Below are 16,864 nucleotides of genomic sequence, written 5' to 3' on the forward strand. Positions count from 1 at the left end.
GTACCTGAAAAAAAAAAATACGTTTTTAGCTTTGCACATTCTTTTATGAGCCTAGATCCAGTGATGGACACTAGGCAGAAAGGGATGAAGACTCTATGATGCTGGAAGGAGCTTCCTCCTCCAAGCCCACAACTAGGTGACAGCCAGGATGGGAGTACAACTGAAATATAAGACCCTTCCTTTGAGTGCAAGTCATTAAACCAAGTCACCAACAACACATTCAAGAAACAAGTCACCAACACATTCCTTTCAAGAAAAAACAGACCTGTGTGTCTGTGCTTGGGTTCCAGTCGGGGTCATAGATGATAACTCTGTTGGCCCCCGTCAGGTTGACACCTAAGCCACCCACTCGAGTGGTCAGCAGAAACACAAAAATGGATGTGTCCTAGAAGTGAGAGATACAACTCTTAATATGCACACTTAAGACTAGGTACAGTCCTTCAATGGTGTTTTTACATGTAAAAGGAACAAGCTATGTTGAAAGGCACTCTCTCAGCCAAGATACAGTATCACAATTCTTAATTTTACTATCATTTTTGTTAGTAATATTTTAAAATAGTTTCCATGAAATATATTGTTTGCATGTAAACATGTGTCCATGCATGCACGCACACACACACACACACACACACAAATACCTATAATTAGGAATTAAAATGTCCCCCCTCTACCTGTTGCCTAATACCAGATATAAGCACTGCTCATGTGGATGTGTATACAATCCTCCCTTTCCTCTGCACAAGTTACAGTATTGACTTTACTATTGTATTCAAGTGTTACCTCATTATATCTTGTAATCAGTGGCTGTCTTGATGCAATTGTAGTGGTACCATCCATCTTGAGATAGGAATAGTTTTGGGCTCTAAGGAATACTTCAAGTATGTTCAACATCTGTTTGGAGGGAGGGAAGGGTGGGAAATAAAAGTTTAAAAATAAAGAGCCAGAGAGACAGTATAGTGGAGTTTTGCACATAGCCAATCTAGGCTGATCCCCTAGCACCACATATAATCCCTTGAGTAACACTAGGAGTGATACCTGAACACAAAATCAGGAGTAAGCTCTGAGCACAGCCAGGCATGGCTTAAACCAAAAATGTTTATATCAAGACAAAGCTGAAAACGGCAGTCTTGGGAGGAGAGGACAGGCCCAGCTGCACCCACCACCCACAACTGCCATTTCACCAAAGGCTCAGCTTCAAAACTTGACTACTGATCTCTGCAGAGCCACCAAACTGGCCCAAACTCTGGTATGCTGGTATTTGAGCTGACATCACCAGGACTTTTTTGGAGTAAGTGTGGGCATCCTTCCCACCTTCTCATACTTCAAAAAGCCCTGGCAGCCAAAAACAAGCCCCATAAAAGCTGAACTATCAAAGAAAGAGGAATTCCTAGACCACAAGGCTGTATATGGGGCTGTGCTACAATTCAAAATGTTTTTCAATATGGTCATCCCAGTACGAACCAAACAATGTAGAAGTCAACATGAATACAAACATCTAATGTTTAGAAACAAAGCAAATAACAGAAAGTCAACTAGCAACCAATAGCTTAACAAACTTTCTAACAATGGCTTAACAATCTCATTTCGAGATAGATTAACTTTCACAAATTTTCTTATTGCTGTACTTTTTTTAAAAAAAAAGAATAAATTCAGGTCAGGGGTGGTAATACAGAGGATAGGGCATTTGCCTTGCATGCAGCCGACCCAGATCCCATGTAGTCCCCCCCAAGTAATTTCTTAGCACATTGCCAGAAGTAACCCCCAAGCGCTGCTGGATGTGGCTCCCAAACCAAAAATAAATGAATAAATAAAAATAATTTCATTACCACTTTCTTATAAATAAACAATGTAAAATATATTATTTCTTGCCTGCCAACGGGGCTGGCTTGAGAATGGGAGAAATCTAATAACAACAATAGAGGGGATTTTACATTGGTGGTGGTACTGGTCTTGGAACAAATGTATTATGAGCAACTATGTAATACACAGTCTTTAAATAAAGTAATTTATAATAAAAAATAAACAACCAAAAAATCAAATATATATGCCCAGTAAATACTGTATTTCTATACAGTCACATTCCCTTCAAAAGGTTCAATAAAGGTTTCTTGAGCTGGGGAGATAGTTCAAGTGGTAAAGCATTTCCTTGGTATGCAAAGTCTTTGTTCAACACATATCACTGCCTGTCCCCTCCAATCACCATAGGGTTTGGTTCCTATTAAAAATAAAACAGAAAGGTGGCTCTCACTTTGAGGTAGATAAATATAACTGTTAAGAGAATCTTTGGGGTTTTTCTGTTGTTTTGGGTCACACCCAGTACCTATCAGGGGTTACTCCTGGCTCTGTGCTCAGAAATCACTACTGGCAGGCTCGGGGTCACCATATGGGATGTCGGGAATTGAACCACTATCTATCCTGGGTTTGGCCACTGTGCTACCTCTCTGGCCCTGCTTTTCACAAACTTTGGAAACAAGAAGACATTTATTCAACTTCAGGCCCAAATTTCCCCAGAGTAAAACAGCAAACCTTTTTAAGAAGCCAAATGATGGGATCAGCTCTAGAAAAAGGCCCTTAGAGTCTTACAGAATGCCTCTTTGTTATCAGCAGTAAGTTTGTTTATTTAGATCATGTTCCATTTTTTAAATGAAAGAGTTCTAAAGAGCCAACTTTTCCTAAACAAGGGTGGCCTACTCACCTGTCTTGACTGAGAAAACAGCAATACTCGCTGGCCCTGCTTGTGCCATATTTTCAACAGAGACTCAACAACTATCATTTTCCCAGAACGTTTCCAGTATCCAAACTGTTCTTCCTCTATTTCATCATCTGGAACACCTCCGAGATTCTTGGGACCTCCAGAGAAGAGATCAGGATGGTTGCAGATTTTTCTCAGGGCAATAAGCCCAGAGAAAACCTATGGCACAAAACAATTATTTATGCTCAGACAACCCCATGTAAAATAATATTCTCTCAGGAAGGAGAGGGAATGGAGGCTGTTCAATATGGTTTATAGATCAATAAGTCACTCTTCACCAGCTTCTTAGTTTCCTCCCATATCAAAGCATATTAGGAGCTCTTAAAAAATCAGCTTTCATTCATCTACTTTTTCCTGATAGGGGAAAAAACAGAAATAAAACCTTGTACCAAAACATGACTACAGGAGTAAAACAGGAAGTTATAATACATAAAGCAGGAGTCATATTCAGTTGCTGGTCATTTCTTTTTCCCTCTAGAAACAAAACTATACAATGCACAGTATTACAAACCTGATACAAGAAATGAATTCCCAGGGCCAAAGAAAAAATACATAGGCACTTGCCTTGTACATGGCTGACAAGGGTTTAATCTCTAGTATCACATCTGGTCCTAAGCACTGCCAGGAATGATTCCTGGGCATAGAGCTAGGAGCAATCCCTGAGCACTGCTAGGTGTGGACCCAAAACAAAAATAAACAAAAAAGAAATGAATTCACTTAAATATAAATAAATAGCATTCCAACGGAATTTGGAGAAACTACTCATATGGCTCACCAAACGCCCTTAAATAGTACAATATACGCACTTCACAAGAAGTTGAGAGATAGTATAGTGGATAAGGCACTTGCTTCCCTTAGAAGCAGATGACCAGGATTGATCCCCAGCACCCAAGATGATCTCCCGAGCCTACCAGGAGTAATCCCTGAAATCAGTCAGAAGGAAGCCCTGAGCACAGCCAGGTGAGACCAAAAAACCAAACAACTTACAAATAAAAACAAGTACTGAAATTTACCTTATGAATCAGATCCTGAAGTTTTATCTACTTTTATATTAATATTTTGTCATAAAACACCTCTTATAGATACAAAATGAAAGACTTACTAAAACACTGTGAGAAATTATTACAAGAACTAAAATGACTTCATCTAGACAAATAAGCAGGTAGCTATCACCCTACAAGAGATGACACCATGCCACTCATACTTGTCTTTGTCTCAATATGTAAGCAAAAAAGTATATATCTATGAGTGTGCTCTCCTGCTCAGTTGAGAAGTGCTCTTCCTTCCAATGAGGAAATCACGAAATAATGAAGTCTTATACTCCAAATAAATATAACATAATTTCGATTTGAAGCTCTGAAGTACAAGAAAGTTGAAATGTTTATGTGACGTATTTAGACTAAAAGTATATTATAAACCTGTTAAATATGCTTTCTGAGCATGCATTTACCCACATATACCATGCACTGTCATTATGTAAAATGTCTTTATTTATAGGAAGACCTGACAATCCAACCTCTTGTGTAGGCATTGCATAGGTTGCAATGCCCCTACAGAATTCAACAGCACAGATTTTGTTCTAGAGTTCTTCTACTAGACAACACTTTATTGTGTCCAAACTAAAAGGGAACGTATAGAAATGTACTGTGTGAAACATGAGACCAACAACAGAGACTGTGTGAAAAGTGTGTTGGCACTATAGACAATGTCTTGGATTGGACGATCTAACTTGCCTGGAGCCTAGAGTTGGTCTTATGCCAGGAAACTTCAGTGGTAGGGTCTCTTTATATTTAGGCCAAGGTTATTCCTTTCCATGCCCCTCATATTTTGGTGGGCCTATGCAAACAACAATTGCCACTCTAACACCGTTTTTACTGTGCTCCTTTGACTCTAATCCTTAAAAAAAAACCACTTAAAATTTGAGGTTAACTTAAGCTAATATGCATGTACATGGAAATGTAAAAAATACTATGCCTCTAATTTTAAGGAGTTATGTAAGTTTTATGGCTTTAGATTACCTTGTGTGCTGTTAAAAAATATTATAATATGTTACAATCTGGGGACTTGAGGGGCAAAGTAATTGTACATGGATTCTGTTTTATTTATCTTAATGTTCTTTGGCTGAAAGTTCAAAGTTAAGATATCAGCAAGGGGACTTCTTCTGAGAATTATGTTATGGGTGATTGTCCTTCCACTGTAAATTTACCTTGTCCTCTTTCTTTGCATCTTTGTTCTCATAATTAAAAAAAAAAAAAGAAGAAATGTACTGTGTTCTCTTACTTGGGGAAAGTAAGTGAAGGCTGCACTAAGAAGTTTTAAAGATGCTAACACTGAATCCCTGCAGAGTACTGGCTTCCTTCCTTCCCTCCCTTGGCCCCATAATTCATTCCTAGAGCTTCTACTATTTAGCTGACCTGCATTTCTCCATTGAGGATTCTGTAAACTTCTTTGGAGTCAATGAAATTCTGGTAGACTTTATGTTGCTCATCTGTAAGACGGCAAAATAAGACCTAGGGAGAAGAAAGGGAGACAAAAATTGTAATTTATTTTAATCTAACAAATAAAATTAACATCAATAAATTTTATTAATAAATAAAAGCATAATGGGGCTGGCGAGGTGGCGCTAGAGGTAAGGTGTCTGCCTTGCAAGCGCTAGCCAAGGAAGGACCGCGTTCCATCCCCTGATCCCATATGATCCCCCCCAAGCCAGGGGCAATTTCTGAGTGCTTAGCCACCAGTAACCCCTGAGCAGGGTGTGGCCCAAAAAAATCAAAAAAAAAAAAAAAAAAAGCATAATATGTACTTTTAACAATGTATTGCTTAAAAACCAAAGGACACCACATTTCTGAGCTACCCAAGAACTCAGTCTACCCCTCTCTCCCAGGTATCTCGGTATCTCTTAGATCTCCCGCCTGCGTTCTTCACTGTCCTAAAGACAAACTCCAGTGCAGAAAAGCACAGGACCAGGCACACAGAATTTTCACCATTCAAGCTTCCAGACGCTTAATGGCCTCACCATGCTCCTTACCCACAGTCCATTCTAGAAAACCTATCTAGGATCCAAACTTATCCTGATATGACCCCTTTTCCTGGAGTTCCAAGAAGCTCAAGATCACCTCAACAACAACCCCTTCATTCCTAGACTAGTTAGTTGTACCAGTCACTCCATGCCATCAAGATCCCTGACTTTGGGTCTCTCAATCACTTCTTTCACTAAAGCAACAGAGAAAAGACTTCCCTTACAAACACAAAGTTAACTGAATAAGTTCTTCACAAGGTGTAGCATGTCTGCAAATCATCGTTTTAGTTGATATACAGAATTTTAAATAGGCAGAGGAGGTCCAATATTATAGACCTCAGTAGAGAGCCTAGTGGGACCTTTTATAGAGAGAAAGGGTGGAGAGGGTTGAGTGAGAGTGGATAAACCTCCAGGGACAGGTAATATCATAAAAATGGAAAGAAAAGTAGCATGTTTTAGAGGGAAAAGTGACTTATTTTTAACCATTGCATGGAATATATTAAGAGACATTCTAAAATTCCAATGTGAATGAAATTGGTGTAAATAACCTAAATAAGTGTGTTTGGTGGGAAGAACACTGAAAGAATGTGAGTAGGAAGATGAATCTCAGGAAAATTAACCCAGCTACAAAGTGTAATAATGAAGAGAAGAGGGAAGAGTTTATTGTTGGGGAGACCAGTCAAATGCCATCTGTTATAATTTATGAAGACATAAAACAGAAGTGAAAAGCAGAAGAATGAAAAAGGAAAAATAAACATTTTATTACAGATTGATTGCCCTGGACAAGATTGAGATTTACAGAGCACTCAGAGATCAGTGGTCTGAGAATCAGCATGAATGGGAGACCTGAAAGGAAAACGCTAATGTCAGAGGCTAAATTTGCTGATGAGTTTTAGAAGGAAGATAGACGTAGAGTAAGAAGTAGAGGAAGGAGAGTAGCCTTGAAGCCAGAGCTCCAGTTGACTTTAAGGTTTCTACACTCACATCTATAATGCATTTCCTTTTAGACACCCAATAGAAGATGTAGGCACATCTATTAAGATAAGAGAACACAGCTGTGGAATGTAAAAGGATAATCCTTTTAAAACCTGAGTCAAATGGTGTCACCTCTTTACTTAATATCTTCCAATGAATTTCCTCCTCAGTCAAAGTAAAATCCAAAGTGCTTATCACAACTAGCAAGCCTCTATAACCTAACCTCCTGCCAGCATTGACATTTGCCTTTTGATCACTCTTCTAGCTCCTGCCCACAGTGGCACACTGGCCTCCTTGCTAGACTTTGCATGTACCACTGCACTTCCCCATCTATCCACCTAGAATGTTGTCTTTCTCCAAAACCCCTATAACTCTCGAACCTTCTCAAATGCCTCTGCTCAAATGTCAATTTATCTGCAAGGTCATATCTTACATTCCCCTCCCCTCTCCTCTCCTAGTGTTTTCTCAGCACTATCACCGCCAGCCATCTTTGTTACTATGTTGTTTGGGGGTCACGCTGTGCAGTCTGGGGGCTTACTTCAGGCACAACACTCAGGATCACTCCTACTGGGGCTTCAAAAATTCCAGGGCATGAACCCAAATCTGCTGCATATAATGCAAATGTCCTATCCGCTGTACTGTACTTCTGGCCTCACCTACCATCTATTTACGGCTATCTCCCCTCAAGAATGAATGAGTTCCATGACAGTAAGAGTTGGCTTCCTTCACAGCCATCTGTCAGGCATCCGATCCATATCTACGTATTACATTGTGAAGCATGAATAAACTGGGGCCTGAAAAAAATGCAGAGGTTTAAAAAAGGTAGACTGAGAAAATGTGCTAAAAAGAAAAGCTCAAAGTCTACAGATGAGGAAGAACTCATGAGAAAAGAATCCCACTAAAAGCTAAAAGCAGATGCCACAGCAGGCTCCCCTACTCACCATCTGGGTGAACACTTTCACAGATTGTGGGCAGACAGCCACTGGTAAAAAGTAAAAAGCAGAGGGAGGAAAGCAACCGTGTCATCTGTCAGCTTGGCCAACTCTACATATGAAAAGCAGACAGGCACTACCTGGGTTTTAGGTATGTTGTAGTGACTACTGAATTTACAGACCTGTTCATTTTTATCAGGCAACGAAAGGCTCATTTTGACATCCGACTTCATTCTCCGAAGTAGGTATGGATTTATGGTATCTCTTAAGACACACGCACACTTATATGCAGTTTTAACCTTTGATAAAAGACAAAGGCAAATAATTATTACAGGTTTATAGAATACACTTGTTTTCTTACCTCTCAATTGAGTCCAATGTTTGTTATTTAAGGAAAACCAATGGTTGTGCAAAATTTTATATGCTTGACTAATGGTCTGAAATAAATTAGTGCAAAGCTTCATACCCTTCAGGAGGTGACATCTTCCATAAATCATCAGTGAAAACACTTATCTTATTAAGTCCTCAAACAGCAAAAGAACTAGTAAAATTGTGCCTTCATCTTCTCATATACTTTCCTTTAATTATTATTATAGTTAAACCCTAAAGTACAGATTTACTCAGTTCTCAACCACCCTCAAGGGAAAAAACTGCTTTCAAACGAATCTCTGTTTTAATCTTGTATTCTTTAAAAGCTACAAAGAAACTGCTACTCTGCATACTGCAGATCAAAACTTAACTCAGGGGGAAAGCTAGAGCAATGGGAGCAACCAAATAATAAGCCGAGATTACTGCCCACTGGAGACTTCAATGTCAGTTGAAGAAAAGTCCTGTGATCCCAGAAATGAAAGGTCTCTTTAGCCTAAAACAAAGCATATGGTACTGTAATGGAGCTTAGCCACATGAGATGGGGATTAGCTGTACAGAGAAAAACAAAGACCTAGAGTGCACGAACCACTCCCTCTGCAATTCACTTAAAGAAAAAAAATTCAATAAATTATTGATACTTAAATTTAAATTGGAGTAACCACCTAGTAAATTGCTATTTAATAGATCAAGAAAATTTCCAAATTTTAAATGTTTAGACAGTTGCAAAATAAGTAATAGAAGAGCTTATTAATATATAATATAGAAATATATAATATAGAAAACATCATGATAAAAGAAAACTAATATAGTAAAAAGAAATCATTTTTATTTATTTACTTATTTTGTGGAATTTTGGGGCCATACCCAGTGATACTTTTTGCTTGCTCTGGATCACTCCTGATAGTGCTCAAGGAACTGGAGAACAGTGCTGGGTATCAAACCTGAGCTGGCTACATGCAAGGCAAGTGCCTTAAGCTAAACTCTATACCTCTCCTGAGCAAAAAAACCAAATTTTTTTTTTGTTTTTGAGTCATACCCGGTGATGCTCAGAAATCACCCTTGGCTTGAGGGACCTATATGGGACACCGAGGGATCAAACCGCAGTCTATCCTAGGCTAGTGCACGCGCAAGGCAGATGCCTTATGCCCTGCGCCACTGCTCCAGCCCCACGAAAATATTTTTTAAGATTATAAGTATCCCTTATTCAAGTATTTATACATGTCTATTCTAAGCATGTTCTTGTGTTTAACTTGGGTGTATGTATGTACAAAAATATTCTTTAAAAAAGAATTTGGAATAGAAGATAACAAAAAATTTCACCTAGTCAACAACTTTTATTTATAGGAAGCCCCATCAATGTAGCACATAGACATTGATAAAAATGACCTTGAAGACGATGATCAAGTCCAAACTCAACACCCATCTACCACTCAGACTATTTTATGGAAAATCATATAGGGGATCCACCTGTGTCCACCTACCATTCCCATTTCCCTAGACCAGTAGACTAGTGAGCTGAGTACAACCATGATGACCTGCCATTCCTGATAAGAAAGAGTGGTAACTAGACCCCAGTTCAACCTAACTAGCAAGCTAGTCATTAAATGTCAAGTTTCCAAAGCCTTTAACATGAGAGGATTTTCAACTAGATCAGTGTTCCTCAAGTTTTATCCCACCACTGCCCCCTTCTAACCTTGTTTCCTTTCGTTGTCCTACCATTTGGCTCCTAATCTCATGCTGTGAACTCCTTCCCCATTTAGACAATATTCATTTGTGACTTCTTTGAAATATCCTGGTGGCCTTTGGGGATCATTCAGTGGTCCTCAAACTATGGCCCGCAGGCCACATATTGTATTTGTATCTGTTTTGTTTCTTCATTGCGAAATAAGATATATGCAGTGTGCATAAGAATTCGTTCATAAGTTTTGTTTTTACTATAGTCAGATCCTCCAATAGTCTGAGGGACAGTGAACTGGCCCCCTGTTTAAAAAGTTTGAGGACCCCTGATTCCCTCCACCCCTCCTGTCCCAATGAGAAATGCCAAACTAAATGACTCCTGGGTTCTTTCAAGTTCTAAAATCTTCTCCAAAGGTGAAATTCAAATCTAAAAAGCAGTCCATATGTTCAGCTGTAAAGGTTTTGCCCCACTTTCAGCTCTGCAGGTTCTAGCACAGTCATTTCAGCCCCCAGGAAGTCTCTTTTTGATCCTCACAGCTTTGATGTGGTTTATCTCCCCTAATCACAGTCCTATATCCACCCTATACCCAGATCATCAATTTACTTACCACCTTCCTCCCAAACCCTCCCCTACTCAAGGCAAGGTTTGGAGTGCCAGCCACCTCCCATCATTCTAACACCAGCCTGACAAAATTAACATCTGCTGACAAAGTATCTTCTCAGGATTCAATAGTTTATGGCAATCATGGACTTAATCAAAAGGGAGTGAATAAAAACAACACCTCTGCTCCCAAGGACTTTTCAGTGTAAAACTGAAAACAAGATCATACACAAACTCCCAAAATGGACTTCAGGAAAAGCCTCATTTACCAAATCATCCCACAGTATAAGTTCAGAAATTTGGCAATGGCCAAAAAGAGCTCAAAGGTTGGAAAACAACCTTAGACCCCACATTCATTCCACAGCACTTCAAGAATCCTAGCATTCTGTCAGGCTGAGTAGCAAAATTATTATCAGCCCAAGCATCCATACCCTGTGTGGCAGCCCAAGCTGAGCATTATTGAGGTGGACCTTGGTCCGCCAAACACTATTAGTGGTCCCAAACACTATTAAGGAAGTGATTAGGCCCCTCATTCAATAAAAAACAAATAGAAATTTTTCAAGGAGCACCATAGACCACTAATCAGTTAGCACAACTAAGGCTAAAGGAACAAATGCTAAGAAAGAGAACACTTCATGCCAAAACACCTAACTTGAACCCATTCACAAGAAGAGATGGTCTATGCCAGACTCATTCCCTCTACTCCCCACTTCTTTGACTATGTTGGCCACCACAGCTTCTTTATTCTGTCTCCAGACTCTCTTGCTGCCAGTCTTCTTCCCTCTCACTCAGGCCTCCTGCTCAGACACACTTTGGGGCCTGCCCATGCCCAAGCACCTCCTTCTCTTTCAAGCCCCAATTCCAGCAGCCCCAACTCTCTCCTCTGGTCTCTTCACTTTCCATGTTTATGCAACGAGGCTGCTGATAATGCTGTCTGAATCCAGAGGGCCCTCTTTTCTGTACATCTGTTTAGAACTGGATAACAGAAAACAAATCTCTTCAAGTCTACTCTAAACAACTCCTTCTTCCCTAGTTTCACCTCTTAGAGTTTTGATGCCCCTGTAAGGTGCACCAGTCCAATATCCAAAAATAATTTGTAGTGTTTAATAATTTTAGGTGACTTTTGATTACTTTATAAGATTATAAAATGAGGAAAAATAGGCTCCTAATAAACAAGAATGATTTTATCATTTTTTATCAGATACCATGTTATAAGCTCAGCAATTTTCATATATCATGAATGAATTGGCTTACAAAATCCAGTTTCTAACAGAAACATTAAAAATATTAAAATACTGACAGAGCTCGCTGCCTTAATATCTTACCTGGACAGGGGAAGCATTTGAGTATCCCCCCATGGTGATGGGGACCGAGAACTGCTCCATAAACACAGGCAGAGTGCCAAGCTTTCCCGGGAAAATAAAGTCAAAGAGTGACCACAACTCTCGAAGATTATTCTGCATTGGTGAGCCAGATAAGATGATGCGATGGGGTGTGCGGAACTGTTGAGTATTAAGAGGAGATTTTTATTAAATTTGTGTTTAAACAGAAGATCAGTAGCATTACTGCAAAACACTTCCCTACAAGCCTGTCCCTATTTACCTACCTACCTACCTACCTACCTACCTACCTACCTACCTACCTACTTAAGGGTCTTTGGGTCAAACACCTGGCAGTGTTTAGGAGCTATTCCCAGAGGGGCATTTCAGGGTCCAATAGTATTAGGAATCAAACCTAGGGCTGCTAGGTCAAGGCAAGTGCTCCAGCCTCATAATATGATTCATAAACATATTTATGTATCTTTTTTGGCCTTCTCTAAAATGAGGATATTGTGTCTTTTTTTATTTTTTGGTTTTGGGGGCCACACCTGTTTGATGCTCAGGGGTTACTCCTGGCTAAGTGCTCAGAAATTGCCCCTGGCTTGAGGGGACCATATGGGACACCAGGGGATTGAACTGCGATCCTTCCTTGGCTAGCACTTGCAAGGCAGACACCTTACCTCTAGCGCCACCTCGCCGGCCCCAATATTGTGTCATTTTAATCCTTTAAAATTATTTCTTTAATTGAATCACCATAAGATAAAAAGTTGTGGGGCCAGAGTGGATGTCCAAGCAGTTGCCTTACATGTACTAACCTAGGACGGACCATGGTTTGATCCCCTGGCATCCCATATGGACCCCCAAGCCAGGAGCTATTTTTGAGTGCATACCCAGGAGTAACCCCTGACCATCATCGGGTGTGCCCCACACACACACAAAAAAAGATGCAAATTTGTTCATGATTGAGTTCGGTCATACAATGTATGACACTCTCCACCAGTATACATTTCCCATCACCAATGTCTCTTTTCTCTTTTTGCCCTCTCTTCCTCCCTTCACCTGCTTGTGTGGCAGACATCTCTCTCTTTCTCTCTCTCTCTCTGACTGCTTCTGTGGTAGACATCTCTCTGTCTCTGTCTCTGTCTCTCTCATTTTGCTCAGTATATCAGTTTCCAAATTTCAGGACTTCATTTTTCCTAACAGCTGTATAGTATTCTGTTGTGTAGATGTACTATGCCCACAGAATGGGAGAATCTATTTACCTAAAATCGATCTGATAAGGGTTTAATATATAAGATATATAAGACACTGATAGATCATAGCAGGAAAAAAAAAATCTAACTGCATCCAAAAATGGGAAGAAGAGATGAATAGAAACTTCCTCAAAGAAGAAATACAGATGGCCAAAAGACACATTTAAAAAAGTTTCACATCATTAATCATGAGAGAAATGTAAATCTAAACAACAAGATATCATCTCACACCACAGAGACTGAACACATCACAAAGAACAAGAACAACCAGTGCTGTTGTGGATGTGGGGAGAAAGGGACTCTCATTCACTACTGGTGGAAATGGAGACTGGTCCAGCCTTATTAGAAAACAATTTGAACATTCCTCAAAAAACTAGAAATTTAGCTCCCATATGACCCAGCAATACCACTACTGAGAATATACCCTCTGGGACTAAAAACAATGAAGAAAAGCTCTCTGCATTTTTATGTTCACTGCAGCACTATTCACAATAGTCAGAATCTGGAAACAACCCAAGTGCTTGAGAACTGATGAGTGGACATAAAAATTTTTTAAATGAGAATTTTTTTCCCCTTATGGTTTCATTAAATACTATAGATCAGAATTAGATTTGGTTACATTCTAACCAATATATACGTTCTACAAAATTCCTTAAGTAATGCAAACAATTAGAATTAAAAACAGAACAGGAGCTGGAGTGGTACAGTGGTTAGGGCACTTGCCTTGCACATAGCTGACCCAATTTCAATTCCTGGCACCAGAGCCTTCCAGGAGTGATTCCTAAGTGCAGAACCAGAGAGAGGCCCTGAGCACTGCTGAGTGTAAACCCCCCCCCCAAAAAAAAAAAACCAGCAACAACAAAACAAGTTTAAGGGTAGAAATAGAGATTTTTATGCACTAAGGCAAAATTCCTTGTGTAACAATGCAAGGAAAGCTTCAAGATTCAATACATGTGTTGCTAAAAAGCAGAAGTTATTTTCAATGAAATACCATTATCACTTCAAAAGTTCCCCCTTATAAGAGATCCTACTTGTTTGCAAGCAAGGGTGACAGCAGCATTGGGGTTCCGAATTTTGTGCCCTTCATCCAAGATCACATAGTGCCAGTCGTGCCGGCTGATGTGATCCTGCATCAGTCGGATATAGGAGTAAGATGTGATCAAAATTCCTTGACAATGAACAATTTCTCGAACAAGTTTCTCCTAAAATGATAATAACGAAGCCAATGTTAAATTAAAAGATAAGCAAAACAGTTAAAATGACAATCTCTGCATCATGATCTGGTCTAAAGCAGTTTTATAACTACCTACAGTTACCATTTTTATCAACAATGAAAATGTATGTTGTTTCATTCATCTGCTAAATTAAGGCCAGCTGAGTTCAAAAAAAGACCAGAACAAGCACTCTAATTTTTCCAAAATATTCTATGCCATTCTTATTAAAACTTGAAACATCAAGCTAGATGCAAAATTAGTATTTTGTTTTGTTTTGAACCACATCTGGCAGTGCTCAGGGGTAATCCTTGGCTCTTGTACTCAGAGATCACTTCTGAAAGGTGATCACATGGGGTGCTTTGGATTAAACCCAGGCCAGCTCCATGCAAGACAAGCACCCTACAAATTGTACAATTGCTCCACCCCCCCAAAAAAAATTAGGATTTTAAACAAAAGCAAGAAAGGAGAATAAAGTCAAGGAGACATGGAAAGACTAATAGAGAAGAATGTGTGGCGTGAATTACAGAAGGAATGACAAAGGACAAAAGAAAATAAATGCTTGTGATACTGAGTAGATATGAATCATATAACGTTTCCTAAGTACGAGGCAGAAACACTGACAAGACATCTATCCAGACATAAACCTACTAGATGTCTGGGTTCCCAAATTAAAGTAGAAGGAAATGCTTCTAATCAGAACAAAACAGAAAAAGGCTTTCTTTCAAAGAAAAAAATACCAGTTACCTTTTCTATAGACATCTTTTTCTTTAAAACTGAAAATGCCAGAAAGGACAGGGAAGACCTTCCCAGAGTTCCAAGAGGAAAGAGTAGAGCACCAGTGGTTCAAATCAGCAGCTGAGTCTGTCAGGAATGATCAACTCTGCCCTCAGATCAGCAGGAACAAACAAGGAGTCATCACTGCAAGTCCATTTCTCCTTCCACCCTGGCAGCCTGTAGTGGCCAGTCTGTGCAGTCAGTGCTATCACAAGTATCACTAGGTCACTTTCTAGTATGCTGGTACTTTGAGTTCAGAGCTCCCTGGCTCAGAAACCATCAGAGTGCTCTGGACAGCTCTCTGGGGGAGGATAGAAGTCTGTTTACAAAGTGTTACTGGTAAGTAAGGGCTGAGAGATAATAAATAAAACATCAGTTTTTCACATAGTTGGAGACGGTAAAGTCAGGACTGAAGTGTAAAAAAGGCCACCAATCCCAAAGTCGGTATCCATACATACCCAGCTTCACTATATTTAGTTAATTTGTCTCATCCTAAGACTTTCAGAAATCAGAATTGACTTCAATAAGTACCTTCACTCTAAAACAACCAGATTCCAGGCAAGGAGGCAACTATTCCAACTCTCTTTGAGAGAAATGATGGCTGGAAGTCACAAAGCAGACAGGGCATGGGATGATGGCAAAATGCAGCATGGGAACGCTTCGTACCTGACTGGGCTCAGGCACAAAGAGATGAAGAAGTCTAAAACTGGGGTATGAAATATCACAAAAGTTGAATTACCAATCACATGTATACAGCATCTGCTGCATGGCAGCTAAGCCCCACAAACATGGGCCCATTTGTTCAAGGCCCCCATGAACTCCTTAGGGTTAACTGCTAAGACTCGCTCCAGTCATCCTATTCTACAGCCATTCCTAGAAACATCATCCTGAAGGGACTCTGGACACCACTTTGCCAAACCAAACAAAGGAGATGCTGGGCCCCTCAAACATACAGCACTGGAAGGAGGACCATGTCTTCTACACGGTAAGGACTGAAGTTTACACAGTAAAGCCTACTAGCAGAACACTACCACCTCCAGAAAGACATATGAGGATGAGTAAGAATTAAAAAGAGACTTCAGTAGAAAGAGTGAGAGACAAATTTTATTCTCCCCAATGAAAATATAACCTTCACTTATCAGCCACAGGGTAAAAACACAACTAAGATGATTTGTTTTCACCGGATTCAATCACTGACTCTATAACTGCTAGACTGGAGTTTCAATAATGGTGAATTGTTGAATATTATGGACGTTTCTATCCAAACACTTAAGACAAATTATCTCGGGCGGTTTCAAATTAAAAGCTTGTAAAATATGTAACCTCTCCTAGTTTTTGCAATTAATAGGGTACATCTGCAATTAGCCTGACTTACTGAATGCAGGGCTGCTGTCATTAAAAGATGTCTGTGAAAGTGCTGTTGTTATTATGGAGGCTCAGGAGACCAATCCCTCCTAGAGGGCAAACAGTGGACTGGTAGAAAACAACAGCCATAAATCACACTGTCAGACAGTGGGGAGAGTGGAGTGGAGCACAGGCACATGAAGGCCATTCACGGGAAACACAGCACGGCAGCTTTCCAGGCAGGATTTACTGCACCTGTAATTAATTAAAATTTCCTTCAAGCTAAATCTTTAATAAACAAGGATTTGTGCTGACAATGAAGAAAAAAAGGGGCCCCAGCAACACAATTTCACAATCTACCTCACAGAACAAGCACCGCATCTATCATTTCTTGTATCAGGTGTATAAACCACCACTGAGGTTAATAGGAATTACATCACTTCGCATTACCATTTGTGCGCTTGGGATGGGTATAAACGTTTTAGATGTTTGGGGGGAATCAAGGGGTCCTTTGCTACTTTTGGTTTGGTTTTGCTCACTCCCACCTTTTAAGAAAGCCTAGTCTTTTTTTTTTTTTTTTTTTTTTTTACTGTTTTAGGAATCAGGCCCTTTAAGAGAATATCTCCAGGTCATTG

At 39.7% G+C, this 16,864-nt stretch overlaps 1 protein-coding gene across 1 annotated transcript in view; it reads right to left on the minus strand.

The window, feature by feature from the left end:
- The window catches only part of ERCC6 (ERCC excision repair 6, chromatin remodeling factor), a 70,507-nt gene that overhangs the window by 9,113 nt on the left and 44,530 nt on the right, over positions 1-16,864 (minus strand). The window contains exons 9-15 of the mRNA XM_049790640.1: positions 13,929-14,099; positions 11,651-11,827; positions 7,861-7,977; positions 5,167-5,262; positions 2,696-2,911; positions 781-891; positions 266-385 (exon numbers count right to left, since the gene is read on the minus strand). Coding sequence (XP_049646597.1) covers positions 266-385; positions 781-891; positions 2,696-2,911; positions 5,167-5,262; positions 7,861-7,977; positions 11,651-11,827; positions 13,929-14,099 — 1,008 coding nt within the window. The remainder of the gene's footprint in view (positions 1-265; positions 386-780; positions 892-2,695; positions 2,912-5,166; positions 5,263-7,860; positions 7,978-11,650; positions 11,828-13,928; positions 14,100-16,864) is intronic.

Source organism: Suncus etruscus, chromosome 17 (genome assembly GCF_024139225.1).
Source record: "Suncus etruscus isolate mSunEtr1 chromosome 17, mSunEtr1.pri.cur, whole genome shotgun sequence".
NCBI classification, from domain to species: domain Eukaryota; kingdom Metazoa; phylum Chordata; class Mammalia; order Eulipotyphla; family Soricidae; genus Suncus; species Suncus etruscus.